General features: G+C 41.8%; 1 protein-coding gene across 1 annotated transcript; it reads right to left on the reverse strand.

The window, feature by feature from the left end:
- Window positions 1-600: 600 nt before the first annotated feature.
- On the reverse strand, window positions 601-20,714 carry LOC144259258 (poly(U)-specific endoribonuclease-like). Its single transcript, XM_077807451.1, has 7 exons — window positions 20,628-20,714; window positions 12,568-12,667; window positions 7,769-7,880; window positions 6,535-6,656; window positions 6,334-6,446; window positions 5,619-5,772; window positions 601-864 (listed from the first exon to the last, which is right to left on the reverse strand). Exons 1-7 carry the CDS (start codon window positions 20,636-20,638, stop codon window positions 601-603), a joined length of 876 nt encoding a protein of 291 aa, XP_077663577.1. The 5' UTR covers window positions 20,639-20,714.
- Window positions 20,715-22,070: the final 1,356 nt, after the last annotated feature.

Below are 22,070 nucleotides of genomic sequence, written 5' to 3' on the forward strand. Positions count from 1 at the left end.
TTGGATGTAGTGTGATAAGTGCTGCACTGACTGTCATTCCAGGAAGTCCTTCTGTGTCCATAAGGCTTGTGCTGGTTGGGAAGGGGAGGGATAATGTCATAATTGTCTAGATTGCCATTGGCAGAAATCCTTTTCTCAGCCTATAACTGAAGACGGCAACACAAAATATAGCTATACAGTATTGTTTTACACTGTCATAACAGAGGGCTTAATTTCAACATTAATGCCACAAGATACATTTATTATGGGATATTCTGGTCCGTATTTTATATGGTTTGATCAGTCTTTCTAGGTGTGCAGTAGTTAACAAACAAAACCCCTATTTCCATTTTAATCGGGCCTAGTTTAAAAAACTGATATCTGGTCAGGAAGTTAAAGTACAGCTTTGTGATGGCACTTTAGTACAATTTCTTTCATCCTTGGCTACAGTGATAAAAGGGATTTCAAAGCCTGGACAGGCACTGAACATTTCTTTAAAAGGCACAGCTTAGGTTAAGCATCTTAATACAGAACAAAAGGATATTATTCCAAACAGACCATTTAAAATTATACAAAATTACAATTAAACTCAGAAAGAACTTCAGGTTAGCTTGATCCTTTTCAATACAAATCTTCCTTGTTGCTGCTAAGGAGGACAGGATATGCTGTTCCAATGTATTTACCATGGCGATACACAACTATCTGTAGTTCATACTCCTCTATCTGCACCATCTCACGAGTGACCTTTTCCTGAGACTGCAGAAAAATGATTGTATAGAGGGCAAATTCAAACTCGGGACTGACACCAATAAAGGTGCTTCCCACAGGTTTTACTAGACCTTTCCAGCTGAACTGTAGACTCAGAACTTGATCATCCTCATCAGACTGTAACCAAAAATAAAAGACATGAAAATCCCTGAATACTGAATATGACCAGACAGACACATTTTCACATTCAGGGTTATTCTGCAAATACAAATGTGGGAGACTCTACTTCTGAGCAGCTATAGTGCTTGTATCAGTTGTGTATATGTAAAATGTGGGAGGTAAAACAGAGCCATTATAGGGGGTTACACAGCCCTGGATCTCACATTAAATCTTCTTTAGAATCTTAGACGCTCCTGTTGTTTATGGGTCAAGAACTCAGGCAGCAGGTTTGTCTTTCCTAAGAACTAGAATAGTATCCTAAGCCAATCCTGTACTACTGAAGTAAATGGCACTAAATATTTATGCCAATTTATATTTCCTTAAGTTTTCCTATAGCATTCATCACTGTAAGTATCCAAGTGGCTGAGGAGTGTGGTCTCCTATTTCATGAGGGCAGTAAGAAAAAGGATGGTGCTTGTGGCATGCTCAGAAATATCCTATATTTTGGTAGAATTCCATTTCAATTCAATTGTAGCTGGGATTTTCAAAGGAGTCTAAGAAGTGAGTCACCCAACTCCCACTGAAATTCAGTGTGAGATGGATTCCTAAGCCCCTTAGAGGGGTGCCTAAAAGCCCTTACTGCATAGCCCTAACTAGCACAGTCAAGTGACATCTCTGTCAGTATCCTTTGCATCAGTGTCTAAAATTATGGCCTCCTTTATGGTTGAAAGGTGACATCTATAGGCACAAATGAAAACTGCACCATTGTGAAAACAAAATAGAACTATGTACAGCACTTCTATACAGTTCTGGGATGACCCAGAATCCTATTTTCGATGTCTCCGACTCAAGGAATATTTCCAACACACCTCTGAACAACATACTAACCCACAGAGACCTTCCTACCAAGACTACAAAAAGAAGGATTCTGGGTGGACTCCTCCTGAAGGTCGAAACAACAGACTGGACTTCTACATAGAGTGCTTCCACCAACGTGCACGGGCTGATATTGTGGAAAAGCAGCATCGCGTGCCCCATAACCTCAGCAGTGCAGAACACAATGCCATCCACAGCCTCAGAAACAACTCTGACATCATAATCAAAAAGGCTGACAAAGGAGGTGCTGTCGTCATCATGAATAGGTCGGAATATGAACAAGAGGCTGCTTGGCAGCTCTTTCTACAAGCCATTACCCTCTGATCCCACTGAGGGTTACCAAAGGAAACTACACCATCTGCTCAAACTCCCTGAAAAAGCACAAGAACAAATTGGCACAGACACACCCCTAGAACCCCGACCAGGGGTATTCTATCTGCTACCCAAGATCCATAAACCTGGAGATCCTGGACGCCCCATCATCTCAGGCATTGGCACCCTGACAGCAGGATTGTCTGGCTATATAGACTCCCTCCTCAGGCCCTACGCTACCAGCACTCCCAGCTATCTTCGAGACACCACTGACTTCCTGAGGAAACTACAATCCATTGGTGATCTTCTTGAAAACACCATCCTAGCCACTATGGATGTAGAAACCCTCTACACCAACATTCCACATAAAGATGGACTACAAGCCATCAGGAACAGTATCCCTGATAATGTCACAGCAAACCTGGTGGCTGAACTATGTGACTTTGTCCTCACCCATAACTATTTCACATTTGGGGACAATGTATACCTTCAAATCAGCGGGTACCCGCATGGCCCCACAGTATACCAACATTTTTATGGCTGACTTAGAACAACGCTTCCTTAGCTCTCGTCCCCTAATGCCCCTACTCTACTTGCGCTACATTGATGACATCTTCATCATCTGGACCCACGGAAAAGAAGCCCTTGAGGAATTCCACCCTGATTTCAACAATTTCCATCCCACCATCAACCTCAGCCTGAACAAGTCCACACAAGAGATCCACTTCCTGGACACTACTGTGCTAATAAGCGATGGTCACATAAACACCACCGTATACCGGAAACCTACTGACCACTATGCTTACCTACATGCCTCCAACTTTCATCCAGACCACACCACACGATCCATTATCTACAGCCAAGCTTTACGATACAACCGCATTTGCTCCAATCCCTCAGACAGAGACAAACACCTACAAGATCTCTATCAAGCGTTCTTACAACTACAATACCCACCTGCTGAAGTAAAGAAACAGACTGACAGAGCCAGAACAGTACCCAGAAGTCACCTACTACAGGACAGGCCCAACAAAGAAAATAACAGAACGCCACTAGCCATCACCTTCAGCCCCCAACTAAAACCTCTCCAATGCATCCTCAAGGCTCTACAACCTATCCTGAAGGACAACCCATCACGCTCACAGACCTTGGGAGACAGGCCAGTCCTTGCTTACAGACAGCCCCCCAACCTGAAGCAAATACTCACCAGCAACCACATACCACACAACAAAACCACTAACCCAGGAACCTATCCTTTCAACAAAGCCCACTGCCAACTGTGTCCACATATCTATTCAGGGGAAACCATCATAGGGCCTAATCACATCAGCCACACTATCAGAGGCTCATTCATCTGCACATCTACCAATGTGATATATGCCATCATGTGCCAGCAATGCCCCTCTGCCATGTACATTGGCCAAACTGGACAGTCTCTACGTAAAAGAATAAATGGACACAAATCAGACGTCAAGAATTATAACATTCAAAAACCCCAGTTGGAGAACACTTCAATCTTTTGGGTCACTCGATTACAGACCTAAAAGTGGCAATTCTTCAACAAAAAACCTTCAGAAACAGACTCCAATGAGAGACTGCTGAATTGGAATTAATTTGCAAACTGGATACAATTAACTTAGGTTTGAATAAAGACTGGGAGTGGATGTGTCATTACACAAAGTAAAACTATTCCCCACCACTGTTCCTCACATGTTCTTGTCAACTGCTGGAAATGGCCCCCCTTGATTATCACTACAAAAGGTTTCTCCCCCCCTGCCACCCCCGCTCTCCTGCTGGTAATAGCTCATCTGACCTGATCACTCTTGTTACAGCGTGTATGGTAACACCCATTGTTTCATGTTCTCTGTGTATATAAATCTCCCCACTGTATTTTCCACTGCATGCATCCGATGAAGTGAGCTGTAGCTCACGAAAGCTTATGCTCAAATAAATGTGTTCGTCTCTAAGGTGCCACAAGTCCTCCTTTTCTTTTTGCGGATACAGACTAACACGGCTGCTACCCTGAAACACTTCTATAGCAGTGGCTCTCAAACTTTCCAGACTACTCTACCCCTTTCAGGAGTCTGATTTGTCTTGCGTACCCCCAAGTTACACCTCACCTAAAAACTACTTAAAAAAGTAGTTACTGAAAACTTGCTGACTTTCTCATTTTTACCATATAATTATAAAATAAACCAATTGGAATATAAATGTTGTACTTATATTTCAGTGTATAGGATATACAGCAATATAAACAAGTCATTGTCTGTATGAAATTATAGCTTGTACTGACTTCGCTAGTGCTTTTTATGTCACCTGTTGTAAAACGAGGCAAATATCTAGATGAGTTAATGTACCCTCTGGAAGACCTCTGTGTACCCACAGGGGCATGCGTACCCGTGGTTGAGAACCACTGTTCTATAGCACCTCTCACTCACAGCTCTCAAAGTACATAGCCTGCATTTAAGGGGCACTGTTAACTTCAAGTTGATACCTGCTTGATTATTTTAACCTACTATTGTTACAAGTAACACCTACGATGATTATTTTTGAGAGAATTATTTTCTCTATATGTTCTGTATGTTCCCTTTGTGCATTAGCTAGCAGTTTGAAAAACAGTCATTTTCACTGTTCCCTCTGTTCAGTCAGGTCAGCATCCCCTGTCTGAACAGGCACTTCACACAGCCATAGTGCAGAGAAATCATTTTTTTTAAATCGGAAAACGATTGTTAAACCAAACAATTGGCAGGGGATTCTCCGAGGCCAAAACTATTTTTAATTCACATTTTTTTGAAACTCAGCAGATTAAGTTGTCAGTGTCCCTTTAATTAAGCCTCACAACACCACTATAAGCTAGGTATTATTGGCATTGTGTTACAGATGGGGAAACTACAGTACACAATGTTAAGTGCCTGATCCAAAGCCCACTGAAGTCAATAGGAGTCTTCCAATGACTTCAATGGGTATTGGATCAGATCCTAATTCCCAAGATCTCAGACCAAGAAAGTAACAAAAAGCCCCAGTCCCATTCTTTAACCTTGATAAATCATGTGAATGACAGAATTATGCTGCTTTTCTGGACATACTTGTCTGAACCCATTATCCTAACAGAGTTCATCAGCTCCCAGAATTGGGCCCTTTGAAACTTAGTGCATTGGGGCTTAGCAGAAAGGCAGCAAACATACGGGGTTCTGTCCAATGTCGTATGAAAGGCAGAAGAATTTCCAAGGGATTTTTGTGGTTGAATACACTCTGCACCTTTCAATATCAGGCCCACTGTCTTGGGTCCAGCATGGTAAAGTCAATGAAGACACTAACCACTAGAGGATTATTAATCCCCTCTGTCTACAAGAGGTATTGGGGAAAAGGTGGCCCGAGAGAATTTTAGGGTCTCAGTGGGGAATTAAAAATTAGATGGGCATTGAGCTTTAATAGCAGACAAAATCCACAGCAAAAATAAAAATAATCTGTCTCCCCCAACACCATCATGCCCTGGACTCATTACCAGAGACATCCTGAGTAGATTTACTCACCTTATCTATAAACTGTACACATACAAACAGACAACCCTAAGTCTCTCTTACCCTGCTCTTTTTCCTCCTGGCAACATAGCCTTTGTAGTCAATTTGTTTATGCTTTTCCTGAAGGTAAAATTGTACCCAGTTATGCAAACCCAGAATTTCTTTTCCATGTTTTGTTTCTCCGACAAACACATGTTCAAATCCACAGGAATCAGGCCTACAATAAAATCAGCATAATAATAATTAGCTAAAAAATTTAATTTGCTGGATGCAAAAGGCCAGAAAATGAACAAAATTGGCACTTGCTAAGAGTTATCCATTAACATTCTTGTTCTGAATGTTTTGTTTTTCTTTTTTGTGGAACTTAAAATAAAGATCTGGTCATGAAATCTAAGTTGCTATTTGATGTTAAAGGAATAACTACCAGTAAAAAACAAACAAACAAAAAAACCAATGGACCAGACTATTTGTCTTTTCCATTATAAATTGACATTTATCTGTAAATTGCTTTTTGTCCCTCAAATGCATCTGTTTTCATAAAAAGGACTATGTACCTAATAATCATTCAGTCATCGAAAAATAAAATAAATACTCTTTGACAAGCCAGCACAGTCTATTACAGAAACAGTGGGACATTAAAAATTACTTTCGCCCAATTAATACATTACATAACCTTCTCCATTTTTTGTGGTTATGTCTGTATGACATACATGTAAGACTTATTTCTTACATCCTATTAAATATGGTTACTACTAGGATCCATATTGACCATACATACCCTTTTCCTGTTTCCCTGGTGTATAGCTGAAACCAGATGTCATAGAGCTGAGACTTGAAGTCGTTAAGACTGGGTTTTGACCAATTTTTTCTAACTAAATATTGATGAGTAAGCTGGAGGATCGAAAACAAGGAAATATAATTAGTTTAATTTACAGTTAATTGTGGCAAGTGATAAAGCATGAAGAGCTGCTGTACTCACTTTCATTACTTCTGTTTCTAAGATAGCATCAAGAAAACGATTGTTTTCAGCCATTTCTTGTGGGGTCACAACTTCTGTTACACCAGTTGACGTTTCATAGTTGTCCAATAGGGAAACAAAAGCTGCAAAGAAAGATGCCATTCAGCAGGGCACCTGGTATAGATGTTCAACAGTGTGTAGACCAAAATCACCTTTGTAGTTTGGCCTCTAGATGGCAACAGAATCACAAAAAAAAGATCAGTTCTGGTATTCTATCTAGCAGATATATAAATAGCAGTGTTCTGGTGAAGCTCCACTAATCGCTCTGTCATTGCATCTTTGCTCTGATCAGGGGTTTTAGGCCCAGTAGGCATTGCTACTCAACAATCTAAAGTTTGTCCATCCCCAGGTGTGCCCAACCCCGGAGTGGGTGCTAATCCTGACAAAAAAAGATCTGTGTGAATAATAGGTCCTTGTTCCACAGTAGAAGTAGTAATGCCAGAAAACATCCTCCAGGCAGAAAAGGAGTCAGTGTGAACCTGAATGGCTGCAATATGAGAAATAATATTACGACCAATTAATTAGTTTCTAGAGGCACCAAGGAATAAGTAATAAATTGGAATAGCAGTTTCTGGAACTGCCATTTAATAGGCATAAAGCCAAATTCTGTTCTGAGTTACATGGCTGTGTATATACAGAGACATTGCCTCTATTGATTTTATTGGCATTGCCTCACAGGTGTAATAGATATCAGAATACTGCTCAGAGACGTTTGTTTGAAATAAAGGTACTGTTTGTAGTTAGCACTCTATTTTAATACCAGTGTAGCCAACCGTCTGAGCAATGAAAGTATTAAGTGTAAACAAGTTAAATTTTAAAAGTTGCTGGGTTCTGCTGATTGAGTTTATTCTTGCAAATACATATAATTCTAGCCAATCTTACCAAAAATGTGTACATTTGTTTACCTGCATATTTCTGGATTTCTGGAGATCAGTGTACTTTCTGAAATAGAGGCCACAGGTAAACTCCAAGATCTGATTGCAAATCTATGGGAAATTACCTTTCAAATGACGTACTGCATGACGATCTTCAGCTCCAAATTGTCTGACCATTCAAGCTGTACATAATGCTACATTTTAAGTCTACATTTAAAAAAAATAATGCAGATTCATCATTCCATTTCCCATGTTACCAAAACGACAACGAGAAGAAAGGATGCACAATTACTGAAGAACAAATCACAGGAAGATCTCACCTGCAAAAGTTTTTGTGCTCTTCAGACGCTCTTCATTTACGTAGCGAAACAGAGGTTCAGATGCACTGTCCCTTGCAACGCTGCTGCCCTGCTGTACAAAGCCTGCTTTTTCCTATGAGAAGCATCAGAACAAAACAATGAAGGATGGAAAATGTATTTCAAGGGGATAATCCCTCTCCAAGTAGTAATCAAAGCACAGCAAGAAGTTAACTGCTATTAAAACTGTTTATTATACTACAAAACAATAGAGATAGTTATATAATAAATCACAACATCAAGCAGAGAGAAAAAAATACTCTTTTTTGTCATTGTAAGTGTTTGAAAGGGTCCTGTTGCCTCTTTCTCAGGGCTGACAGTGATAGCTCATTGGGGGCATCGCAATAATGAATAACCAAGGATACCTCTGTGTTATATAAATAATAGGCAATCAAGTGGAGCAATGTGGGTCTGATGTTACTCTCCTGGCACAAGCAAAACTCCCATTGACTTCAGGGGAATTGGTGCCTACATTAGAATTGTGGAATCAGGCCCAGAAGGAGAGATTGTCAAAGCTATAAAGGACAGCCAGGCACCCAACCCACATTGACTGTTGGGCACTTAACTGTCCTTTGTGTTTTTGAAAGTCAGCCCTGTTTCAACAAGAGATTTAAGTTTTCTGAGTAGAAATTCTTCTCTTAGATTCAAATCCCGAGTGTAGCATCCAGGCCAAGCACTGGGTAGATGCACTGTGGAGCTGGTGTGTACATACCCAAACCCCTGGTGCAAAGGAAAGGAGGAAGAACATAGCAACTGATCCTCTAGCCCCACTTCCAGCTGCCCCTACCCCACCCATATGGGGCACTCCCATGTGCTGCTGCGTTCCACACTGAATAGGGGTGCACATCCCCTGCAGGGCCTCCCACATTGAGTTCCCTGCTCCATCACAAAGCAGAACCACACCAGTTCCCCTGCAAAGGGAGGAGTCTAGACTTAGCACTTGGTGTTAATAAATTATAACACTAATAAATTTTAGTAGTCATGGACAACAGAAATCAGATAAATCAATATCTTTAGAAGAAAACAGAAAACAATTTGCACAAAACTTTTGAGACTTAAGCTTTATTTAAAAAAATACTCCCCTAATATTTTTTATTTGACACTTGCCAACTTGCCTTTCTATATATTTCAGTTGCTGGAAGTTGCTGCTCTTACTCCAAGTGCATGTCAGCTAGCTGAAGAACAGAACTGTCATTCTGAATGGATGCTGTGAGAGTTATCTGTTTTCCTGCCTGCTGTGCATTATAAAATGCTCCGAAGAGGTCGTGGTTTCACCAGCCATTGTGTTAACTGTTTCTTCTCGCTGTATACGGTAGAATTCTGCTAGACAGGAGAACCTCACTACTTTGTGCTTTGCCAGTCCATGCCCTCATAACTTATACACACACACACCCATATCTTCCCACTTTATGATCAAAATATAAGCTCAGACTCACTCTAGAGAGGTCTGCTACTACTAAGATTTCATTACTTTTACAGAATATACTACGGAATATTTTCTAGCATACTAAGAATTATTGTGGCATAAGCTTTCGTGGGCGAATACCCACTTCATTGGGTGCATGCACGAAAGCTTATGCTCCAATACATCTGTTAGTCTATAAGGTGCCACAGGACTCTTTGCCGCTTTTGCAGGTCCAGACTAACACGGCTGCCCCGCTGATACTTACGAATTATTGTGTTAGTTTACTTCTCACTTGAATATTAATTCAATAGCTAGTTGTCTTTTGAGCACTAGCACAGTGGATTTCTTTAGTAAAACTAATAAATATTATTATAATAATAATTACAAACAATAATAAGCACTCTGGCCTCAATCCAGCAAAGCATTTAATCACATTCATAAATTTTAGCTTGCGAATAAAGCCCTGCACGGATACAAAATTTGTATCTGCAGCCGATCGGAGATCTGCAGACATGTTCTGTGGATATCCGCAGATTTGCAGGGCTCTAGATATAAAGTTTGGATCTGCATCCATCTGCGATCTGACTGCAAACATGGTCCACGGATACAGATATCCGCAGATATAAAGCAGATATCGGTAGCTTTGCAGGGCTCTATGAATAGTCCTACTGAAATCAACTGGCTTGACTGATTTGCTGTACTAGTTCATTGATTTCACCTCCTGGTGCTGGAGTGTTTGCCAATTGAGGTCTAGTTTTTACCCTTTTCTTTTTTGGTTAGATACCTGAGAAGGCAGTGGTTGTTCAATTCCAAGATCATTTGGATACCAATGACATCAAGGTTAGGTCCCATGCTTGGTTTGTGTCCTTTTTTGGATGTGAGGGTATGCTTATTAAGGTCATGAAAGATCTCCTGCTTGTTTTAGATTGGCTAAGTTCAACATTTTAGTTAGGTGGGACACTTCAGCAGCTTTTCATGCAACTCATTACGGGTGGTTGCTTTGGCACCTGATCCTACAGTATTAAAATCAATGGAATTTTATCACTGACTTCAGTGGGAGCAGGATTGGGGCCCCAGTGACTAAGGGGTGTTGCTGGGGTGAGAGAAACTGACCTCTAAACAGGAAATTGTATGCTATCACCGAGGAATATGGAATACAGAATTCCTCAAGGACCTGTGGCATCCATGATGTTCAACATTTTTACTTGGCTTCTTATCACTTGCTCTAACCATGAGACCAAATTCCCTTTAGATCTGCTTCTTTAGCAGATAGCTATTTAATAGTCACATGATTCTGGAACATTTTGCAGGGACCAACCCAGATCATAGATATATATGGAAATACAATGAAACTCAGATGAATATCTGATAAAGAGACAGATTTGTTACAGAATAAACCTTCTGGCCAGACTTTCAAAAACAGGAGCTTAAAATCCCTATATAGAGACCTACCTGATTTTCAACAGTGCTCCAAACAGCTCCCACTGAAGCTTCTGAAAATGAGACAAGTGCCCAAGTATGGATTTAGGGGGTCTAATTTTGAAGCCAATGGAAGCTGTTGGGTACTCAACATTTTTGAATTCGGATGTTAATTACATGGCATAAATCCAGAACTACTCTACTTATTTCAGGGTGGTACTGAAAGCAGAATTTGGCCTTAGATGTGCTAAATGAAGACATCTACCAAGCTAAAAACATATTGCATTCATAAGCAACGTGTTACTGCTAGATTTCATCGGCCCCCATTGCTACATTATGCAGTTAGCGAATTTCAGGCATCACAAAATACGTTCCTTTCCTCATTCTCATAATATTTGATTTACCTGGTATTGAAAAAATTCAAAAGCATTAACAACTGAACTGGCACTTCCCACATGGTCTCTGTTAGAGAAGGCAGGCATTACATAAGAGGAAGAAATCTGACAAATCTTGTTAACTCCATAGGAAGAAAAGAAAAAAAATCAAAGTGAGCTACATTGTGCCCTGACTGTGCAACCCCCTCAAAGGGAGTGGGGTTTCATGAGGGCAGAATTGAGCCCAGTGTATATAATTTATAACAGCAACAGTATTCAGAATAATTCCCGCAAATGTGGCATCAACAAAAAATTCTGTTTAGTGGAATATGTTTTAGTGGAATATGTTTTATGCTGCTGAGTTCTGAGCCGATTTACACATGTGAACTGCGAAACTTTCCTAAAGGATCCTGTTAGAAAAGCAGAACATTTTGATGCGATAATGTTAGATGACTAGTACATTTAATCTATACATGGATTTTGAACAAGAAACAGTGTTACCAGAGCAAGCAGATGCTTCTCTAAATGCTTTGTGTCAGCTAAATATCAGTAAATTACCCCTGGCTGAATATCTGCCAGAAAAAAAGTGTTTAACTATTGACTCTGAAACCTCATGAGCAGATTGGGTCTCAGAGCTCAGGCTCCAGCCTGAGCCCGAACGTCTACACTGTAATTTTTAGCCCCACAACTCGAGTCCTGTGAGCCTGATTCAATTTCCCCAGGCTCTGAGACTTGGTGCTGCAGGTTTTTTATTGCAGTGTAGACGTACCCTGAGTCACTCACACGCATTATCAGCTTAGTGCGCAGCAGGGAAGCAATAGATGTGGTATATTTGGACTTTAGTAAGACTTCTGACACAGTCCAACATGACATTCTCATGCACAAATTAGGTAAATATGGTCTAAATGAAATTACTATAAGGTGGGTGCTTGAAAGGCCATACTCAAAAAGTCATCAATGATTCGATGTAAAACAGGGAAAACACATCAAGTAGGAACCCAGAGGGGTCTGTCTTAGGTATGGTGCTATTCAATATTTTTATCAATGACTTGGATGATGGAATGGAAAGCTTGCTTATAAAATTTGTGAATGACACCAAGCTGGGAGGATTTGCAAGTACTTTGGAGGACAGGATTAGAATTGAAAATGATTTTGACAAACTGGAGAAATGGTCTGAAATCAAAAGCATGAGATTCAATAAAGATATGCACTAAATACTACACTTAGGATGGAAAAATCTAATGCACAAATACAAAATGGGGAATAACTATATGGGTAGCAGTATTGAAGAGAAAGATTTGGAGTTTATAGTGGATCACAAATTGAATGAGTCAAAAGTGAGATGCAGTTGCGACAAAGGCAAAAGTCAATCTGGCATGTATTAATGGGAGTGTTGTATGTAAGACATGGGAGGCAATTGGTCCATTTCTACTTGGCGCTGGGTGAGGCCTCCACTGGAATATTGTGTGCAGTTCTGGGAGCTACACCCTCTGTGCTGCTACTCCCGCTACTTCATATAGATTCATCCTGTCCTCACTCCTCATGATATTTAGTAGCTAAATTACCTGTAAGTCAATTGTATAATCTTTCCCGGGCACAAAGCGATTAACATCTGCATCCCATAGCTCACTGAAAAGTTTAGAAAGTTCATGATTTAACTCCAGCCTGCAAAGAAAGTTAGAAAAATATCAATGCTTAAAAAAAAAAGACACATCAACACAACTTTGTCAATGGCCGCATCCACATTTCTGGTGCCACTTTAGCAGCGTTCTGGGTGCTCTCAGGATATCAAGGGAGCTTTCTCGCCTCATGACACTCTTAGTCAGTGCTGCTCTCACCTGAGGGACAATATTAATTAGTAGTATGGTCTGCTGATAATACCTAAAGTACTTTATAAAGAAATGGGAAATGGTTTATTTTGTAAGTTTTAAAGAAAAATGTTTCCTTTTTAAAGCAATTGATGTTATTATTTTTGAACAGTAGATTTCAGTTTTATTTTATAATTAGTGAACTCTACTAAAAAAAAATTTAAAATAAAGATGACAACTATTCATCTAGAAGGATTCTATAGGTTCATCACAAAAAGGCAGCCATCTCTAATGTGGAATGCAGCAGATGTCTACCAGCCAACAACATTACAGAACAGAATAGAAAAAGAAGTGAAGAATTCCATTTTTTGTGTGGTTGGTTTTCTAGGGAAGATCGCTTATTCCATCACATTCCCTATTCCTGCCAATTCTCCACCTTCCAATCCTTCAAATGCCCCTGTCAGAGCAGCTTTCCTTTGCTCAAAGAGGTTGGAGGGGACTTCCTTCAGAGTACATCAGTGCTGCTCCTAGAGCAGTCAGGAAGATTGTTGTGGGGCAATTCATGGTGCTTCCTCCCTTCCAAAAAAACAGTGGAGCTGAAAACACCAGCATAAAACTAAACTAATCCAGGGATAAATCGAGTCTTGTATCTGTGGTCTTCTCCCAGCATGTAGTGGCATTAAGCACTCACTGCAAGGCTACAATGTTGGCCCCTCCACACTTTAAAAGACATTTGCCTCACTTAGAAATAGAATTACATAGACACCAGCAAGAAGCATTCGTCATGAAGGTTTGTGAAGGTGACATTTTGTTTCTCTTTAATATTCGTGATGAACCTGCTAGCTGATAACTGGGTTCCTACTTTACCTCCACCCTGGCTGAGGTGGAGAGTGCAGGGCAGGGCACTCCAGTTCACCATCCAACCAGTAGAGAGCTCCATAATCCTGAGAATGCAAGAAAAGGAAAAAGAAAAGGAGTACTTGTGGCACCTTAGAGACTAACCAATTTATTTGAGCATGAGCTTTCGTGAGCTACAGCTCACTTCATCAGATGCATACCGTGGAAACTGCAGCAGACTTTATATATACACAGAGAATATGAAACAATACCTCCTCCCACCCCACTGTCCTGCTGGTGCTATTACCAGCAGGACAGTGGGGTGGGAGGAGGTATTGTTTCATATTCTCTGTGTATATATAAAGTCTGCTGCAGTTTCCACGGTATGCATCTGATGAAGTGAGCTGTAGCTCACGAAAGCTCATGCTCAAATAAATTGGTTAGTCTCTAAGGTGCCACAAGTACTCCTTTTCTTTTTGCGAATACAGACTAACACGGCTGTTACTCTGAAACAAGAAAAGGAAGTAGCTTGCTGAGGTCAGAGTGGACCAGACTCCGGAATCATAGGTCTGGAAGGGACATCAAGAGGTCATCTAATCCAGTCCCCTGCACTCATGGCAGGACTATGTATTATCTAGACCATCCCTGACAGGTGTTTGTCTAACCTGCTCTTAAAAATCTCCAGTGATGGAGATTCCACAACCTCCCAATTTATTCCAGTTCTTAACCACCCTGACAGTTAGGAATTTTTTTCCTAATGTCCAACCTAAACTGCCCATGCTACAATTTAAGCCCATTGCTTCTTGTCCTATCCTCAGAGGTTAAGGAGAACAATTTTTCTCCCTCCTCATTGTAACAACCTTTTATATACTTGAAAACTGTTATCAAGGGGACAGAAGCTGCATGAGGCCAGGAACAGCAGCTCAGAGACAGCAGCCTGAGGGAAGGCCAGATAGAAGTCAACCTGAGAGTTGGGATGAGTTGGGATGAGTACACTGAGAGTGGGCCGGACACGCTCTGTTGTTGGCAGGGGAGAGCAGTAGCCACAGCTGGAGGATAGAGGGCACTAGCCTATTCATCCCGTTCCTTTGTGGGCCATGGGAAGAACAGGATTGACTACATTGCCCACAATGTGCTCACTACACTGGCAGCTCTGCATTAAAACAATGACAATAATAAAATCTCATGCATCAGGGCTTCAGCCAGTTGCCTGCAGGGATCAGGATAGAAAGCCCCACCCCTCCATCATGGAGCATAACTGGCTGTATAGTAAAGCAATCCTTTTACTCAAAATGTGTGAGTATTTATGAGAACCCAACAAGGACTGGACCTTGCAGAGCCTAATGCTTGGAGCGCGTGGTACACAGGACATGCTACAAGGGGTCAAAGGGGACTGATGTACCACAGGACTCACTACAGTACCCTGAAGTGGGGCTGGTTACAGTATTTTTCCCTTTGTTTTACATTTACAATGAAGTTTTGACCCTATTTCTTCAAGCGGCGCTAAGCTTAAGGAACTAGCCTTAGTTTTGGGGTAGTTCAGAGTTCACTGGGGCTCTTCCTTAGGTGTTACCCCTGCCCTTGCTCCAGTCCATACACAAGACCCTATGACCCAAGTGTGGTGGTGCTTTTAACCTGGACTAGCTGACTCATCTCAGGCTGCAGGCTAAAGCCCCAGTGAGGCTTTCACTTGGCCTGGGTACCTGATCATTTTGAACTGAGGACACAAGCAAAACCACCCAAGCGCTGATGGTCCTCCAATTCCCCCCATGTGTGCAGAAGGACAAGTTCTCCCACAATTCACTAGGCAAGAATCAGGCAAGTTCAGGTTACTGGAGCACAAAGAAGCGTTGAATGTATGTGCCCCCCAGAACTCCTAGAGCCTCACATGGGTGAGCGTAGTACCAGTGAGGACACAGTAATTCGGCTATGGCTGTGCAGTGTGGCTGCTCACACCCAGGCTAGGCCCATCTGGGTGCCCAGACCCAAATGCTAATCACTGAAGTTAACTTTACAGTGAAGATACACCCTTAGTCACCAAGTGATTGTGACTGATTTCTTTCAACTGTGAAGAAAGCTAACAGGGTCTGGACAATCTGAAAATACAGCCAGTAGGACCTACCTAGTTTCTATTTCTTAGTCTGCTGTGACTGTTCAAATAGGCTCATTTATAATCCCTCTGACTTTACAAAGTAAACTTTATTTGGTTTAACTATTTGAATTGGCAAGTCCAGCACATTAGTTCAGAAAGATACAATGAGGACTTATGCAAATTTATATTGGCACAAGAACCAAGTGTAGATAAACAAGATGTTGATCACTGATCACTGAAATGCCAGTCTGAATGGTGTCAAATCAAAAGTCTAAACTGACAGCTATGGGCCAAATTCTGCCTTTGGGTGCACTCGTGCAGGGTCCCATTGACTTCAATGGGAGACTCTTGCATATATCTGAGGGCAGAGTTTTACCCTTTAGAATTTAAGCATAAGCAAAAGATGGATTAAAGTGAAAGAGAACAGCATATGTCCTTTTGTGCACACGCATCTATTTATTTTTAGATATTTGTAATTCTATTTGGAGTTCTTAAATTAGCTTTAGAACAGACTGCTTGAAAAAACTGAATTGCCAAATAATATTATTCCACAATACATGGTGTAGAAATCAGACGCTGATTACAAAACCCACAGACAATATGCCATGTAAGTGCAGGAGAGAAAACAAGACCACCTGAGGCAACGACAGGCTCTTGTATGCACCATGTGCTACAAATCTACGTAACATTAAAAATCAACTCCATGTCTTGTGGTAACGGGAACTTGCCACACACTGCTTCCCTGACAGTAACAATATATGTGCACAAATATTAAACTGCCTTTAACACAATGGCTTTGGTTATAAAGGGGATGTGGAAATGAGGGTCTCCTTGCAATAACTGCCCTGTGGATTCGCCCCCCTAGCCTGTATTCCTTCTAGCATTACACACAGTCCAGGCCTCTTCAGCAGCCACAGTTCATTTAGCCCTGAAGGCCTTGGACAGAATACACATCAAATCCCATTAAACCATTCTCTTTCATTAGTCGAAGAAGGTTGTCATTGATTGATATGAGGTACTCCCTGCTCCTACTGGAAGTAAAGGAAGTAAAGGTTCAATCAAACTTGCATTGAAATCTAGGGGAATAAGGACCAAATCCATCACTAGCATTAAGCACCTGGAACAAAGGTTAAATCCATTATTGGTGCTGATTTAGGCTTTTACATCAGGGTGAACTTGGCCCTAAAACCAGAAACTGAACTCAGGTCTCCTTTATTTTTCCTCACATCGTGTTAAAAATATCTCCCAGCACAAGGCCCCAATAATAAATTTCAGTGGTATAACAATAGTCGCTTTGCACACTTACTGTGTTCCTGGGCAGATTCCTTTGTATCAGACTGTACCTGCAGGTCAAATTAACTCTTTTCTTACCAAAATGCCAATTCAGTTGCATGTTAGGGAGCATACTGGAAGCAACAGGTTGCCATACTCCCATCATGCTACAATCATTTAATGTCACAGAACTGGCCATCTCCTATGTTCCTTCCTAGCTGCTTTTGAAGCTCCTCCCACTTCTGACCTTGCCTTCTCTCTCCCTACTACCTTTCATCTCACGTTCCAATCCAGTGCTGCTGTTTTTGCTGTTCCACAGATCATCCCAACTTACTAATGATTTTCCCCAAGCCCACAGATCTTAAAAAACAACAAAAAAACACAAAACCCAACAAACAAGGGATGAAGATGTTAAAATGAGTAGTAAATACAGCAGTGCAATGGACAACTTCATATACTGAACTCTTTGTTTTCCTTTATTCCTTTACTCTTACCATTATCCACTCATTCTGTACATTCATGCTGTCTATCTCCCTGCTTCTGCTGCTACCATCTAGGGTTGCCAGGTGTCCAGTTTTTGACTGGAACATCTGGTCAAAAAGGGACCCTGGTGGCTCCGGTCAGAACTGCTGACCAGGCCATTAAAAGTCCAGTTGACGCGGGACTGGCAGGCTCCCTACCTGGCTCTGCGCGGCTCTCAGAAGCGGCAACATGTCCCTCAGCTCCTAGGTAGAGGGACGGCCAGGGGGCTTTGTGCACTGCCCCCAGCTCTGCAGCTCTCATTGGCCAGGAACTATGGCCAACAGGAACTGCAGGGGCGGTTCCTGAGGGCGGAGGCAGCACGGACGCTGCAGAGCCGCCTGGCTGCCCCTGTGCCTAGGAGCCAAAGGACATGTCACTGCTTCCAGGAGCTGCCTGAGGTCAACGCTGCCCAGAGCTGGCACTCTGTAGATCCTCCTACACTCCAGCTCCCTGCCCCAGCCCTGAGCCCCCTCCCACACTCCGAACCCCTTGACCCATCCCGGAGCTCCCTCCTACACCCCAAACCCCTCAACCCCAGCCCTTCCGCAGAGCCGGCATCCCCAGCCAGAGCCCTCATCCGCCTCCCATACCCCCAGCCTGGAACCCCCTCTTGCACCACAAGCCCCTCGTCCCCATCCCAGAGCCCATACCCCCAGCCAGAGCCCTCACCCAATCCCCTGCCCCAGCCCGGTGAAAATGAGCGAGTGAGGGTGGGGGAGAGCGAGCAACAGAGGGAGGGGGGATGGAGTGAGTGGGGGGCAGGACCTTAGAGAAGGGGCAGGGCATCAGGTAAGGGGCGGGGCAAGGGTGTTCAGTTCTGTGCAATTAGAAAGTTGGCAACTCTACTACCATCAGCTACACTACCTCTGTGCTAGGCTTCACAGAATATTCACACTTGAGCCAATTGCTATGGTGACAGGGAATCTGCTGTGTGCTGGAGTTGTAAATAAGGATTTAGTAAGGTAAGAGTTTGACAGCATTTATGTAAAAATTCTCTTTCATATAGGGGAGATCTGTCCCCAATGGAAAAACCCCTGCTAGTCACCCGTCTGCTCACATTATAAATTGGCAGTGTTTATTGGATAGGAAGGTGCCATTTGCACTTTCCTCTTCTAGGGTAATTTTTTTTTTTATTTTCCAAATTACTCCCCCACCCCATCCCCACAACACACGTCATGCTTCTTTAGTCAAAAGAGGATGACCAAGAGTGAGCAAACACATAGACAGTGGTTATGCTCAGATATTAATTTAAGAAGCATGCTACTGCCAGCAATTCAAAAAATGTGTGCCTAGAAATGCAGTCACTTCACAGGACACAATGACTTTTTCTTTTCTCTCCTTTCTCCCCTATCCATGACCAAAATATCAAAATGGCATCCATAAACTTAGGGACTTTCCATCTTCTTTTTGTTGTTCCTTTTCTTTTCAAACAGGGAAGAGCACATGCACAAATTGTACCTGAAGTTTAGAATGAAGGTGAAAAAAACAAAGGGAAAACCAAACCCTGCCAAGACCGAGCTCTTACTTAACAAGTTACATTGTCATTCGGTACAAAGTATTTCTAAATGTCACAAAAATACCTTCACCATCTGGTGTGATAACCTCAAGCAGAGGCTTTGAAGCCCCAGGACATAATACATCTTAAGATGCAGTCAATGTTTGGATAAAAGTTTTCTTGAAAGAAATTATAATACTTCCCCCTCTAATTTTCAATATGATAGCATCTGTGGCTTGCAATCAGAGAATAGTCTCGTATGTTCTTGATCCCTTCCCTATTATTCCTCCTTCCATACTCTTGATGAAACCACCCCAATTACTAGCATAGTGTTTCCATATAAAAAAAGATTAAAACAATTTTTGCAGGACAAGACAGGCCGTGTTTTGCATAGGATTAAAAGTGAATTTTGCAGGAGTGTTGCTGGTTCCAGCCATCTCAGATCTTTCAGTTTCTTTGCAATAAAAGCTGTACTGAGAGTGTAAGAAGCAAGAGGGCTGCTGGGATGTAGCTTCTTGACTGAAACTTTACTATATTCTAACAGTTGTACACTTAAAATAAAACTCTAATCTTAGCATTGCTGCTAATTCAAAACAAAACATTTGCATGATATGCCTTTTGGTTTTTGTGCAATTCAGTTGTACAAACCGCCTTCCCCTCCCCCTGATTTCACCTTGTCCAAATAGTTTCTGAGCAGGAAATAAGTACTGCTGTAACCAGCAGACACAACCAGATTGAAAGCTAGTTCTAAAGAATTCAACAAAATCAATGCAACCAAACCTGTACTGTAAATGTGCAGTGCAACACCCAAACAGAAGGCTGGGATGTGTACATCTTCTGCAGTGTAATTTTATCCTCAGGAGACTTTCAGCAGCAGGGCGATTTTTAAAAGTCCTCCTAATCTTCGCATCATTTGTGATTTTAAAAGAAGCAAAACACTTGCCCAGGTTGCTAAGCAAACCCTTTGCATAAAGATTTAACATGCATGTAAAGTTTCCTTTAAAATTGTATGAAATTGTTAGTAAAAGAAATAAACTATTGACTTGATTCTCCTCTCATTTATTCCAGTGTAGGTGCAACTCCATGGGCTCCAGTGGAGTTAAACCTGATTTACAACCTTATGATACATTTGAGAGAAGAATCCGATCCACTGAACAGAACTGTATCTGTAGAGTGGTGATCACACTTCAAGTTTCAAGATAATAACAACTGTATCAATGCAATAAACAGTCTAGTAAGACGCTATAATTCAGGAAAAACACAAGAGGGCTTGATGAAAGTCTAGAAGGAGGGCCTTGAATCATTATAACTTTAGCTTTGCAAGGTATCCTACAACATCAGCTGTCTTAAAACATCTAATCTTAGTATCACATTATTTTACATAAAGCAGCATATGATTCAGTTGCCCTTTTAGCCCCCAGCAGCTTTTCAACTTGAAGCAAGTTACTACAATAGAACAGAAACAATAAGCAGAATGTTATTGCAATGCTGCACTCCAATTAAAGCCCCTTTAAATATAGGTGTCCCAGAGAAGCACAACTCTCTGTATATTTGGCATTTAAAAAACAGGAATAGTGGGCCAGTGTGATTCTCCCTTACCTACGAGCCATGCTGAGAGGATATATTTCTCTTGGCAAATACACTAGAGAGTAAGATCCAGCTGAAGCTCAAAACTCTGCAGCTCAGTGAACAGACTGAAGAGGTGTTTCTTTCCCACAACCTAGTTACCCAGAACTGTCAGTCAATGTGATAGACAGAGCAAGAAGGCAATGGAGATGCAGACACGTAGCTACAGGAGGGGAGTGTGCATAGAGGGTGGGGCAAAACCTGACAATAATAACCTTGTGTCTAGCCGCAACCTGCTAGTAACTGGAGTAACTTGTCTGCTATTATGTGTGCTGAGGAGATAGGGAGACGCTAAGCAAGATTAGATCTGCCTTTTCATCATTCTTAGCCTCTAGAGCTTTCGTCATGGTGGACGTGCAGATTTACAAAGCACACAGAAAACAGAGCTCTGTAGGGAATTCCAGAATTGAATTCTTTGCCCACTACTTTCCACATGTTGTATGAATTTTACATCCAGAAACAATCACTTCAAACCTAAAAGTTTAATATTGACTTCACTGAGAGCTTGGGTCCTTAGTGTCATTCTCATGCTTTTGTTTTATTGTATGTTATATTGTTTTGTTTTGTTTTATTGTATGTTATTGTATGTTTATTGTATGTTATATTGTATAAATATAATAATTTATATTATTATAAATCAACAAAGAAAAAGTTAATGAAGACATAGTATACAGGGAAAAAACACCTTCCTGCCTTTCCTCCCACAACTATCATGATAGCTGACATTTGGAAAGTACTATGAAGGGCTTTAAAATCTTCCCGGAGCCCTCACCCCTTCCCACACCCCAACCCTCTGCCCTAGTCCGGTGAAAATGAGCGAGTGAGCCAGGATGTGGGAGAGCGGGTGATGGAGGGAGGGGGGATGAAGTGAGTGGAGGGTGCGGCTTCGGGGAGGGGGTAGAGTAGGGACCTCGGGGAGGGGCAGGGCAGGGAGCGGGGTAATGATGTTCAGTTTTCTGCAAATAGAAAGTTGGCAACCCTAGGTTCAGCTGGAGGGCTGAGCCTTGTAAGACTGGACTGGAGTGTTGGAATACCCTGACACCATAGAGCAGAGGCCTAGATGAGTGCTGGAGCCTGGCCTGGCCTCTAAGAGGCACCCTGGCATTAGGGATACTACCTGGCCAGTATCTGACTGGCCTGGCCAGATTTTTTACGGATTTGCCAGTTGCCAGAAAAATAATTTAATCTGCTTGTTTATTTTTTAAGTGGGTCTAAAGGTTTGTATTATTATCACCACAATACATTGGGCTAGCTAATGTTAAAAGTTTCTGTGCCCAGCTAATGATGCTGCAGCGTTCCTACTTCTGCAGTTTAAATAAGAAAATGATGTTATCAATCTTATCTATACGTGTTCTCTCTGGAGTGGCTCTAGAAGGAGGGGGGGGCTGTTGAGTTGCCTTGTGGTTGGGCTTGCAG

Source organism: Eretmochelys imbricata, chromosome 1 (assembly GCF_965152235.1).
Source record: "Eretmochelys imbricata isolate rEreImb1 chromosome 1, rEreImb1.hap1, whole genome shotgun sequence".
In the NCBI taxonomy this organism is placed as follows: Eukaryota; Metazoa; Chordata; order Testudines; family Cheloniidae; genus Eretmochelys; species Eretmochelys imbricata.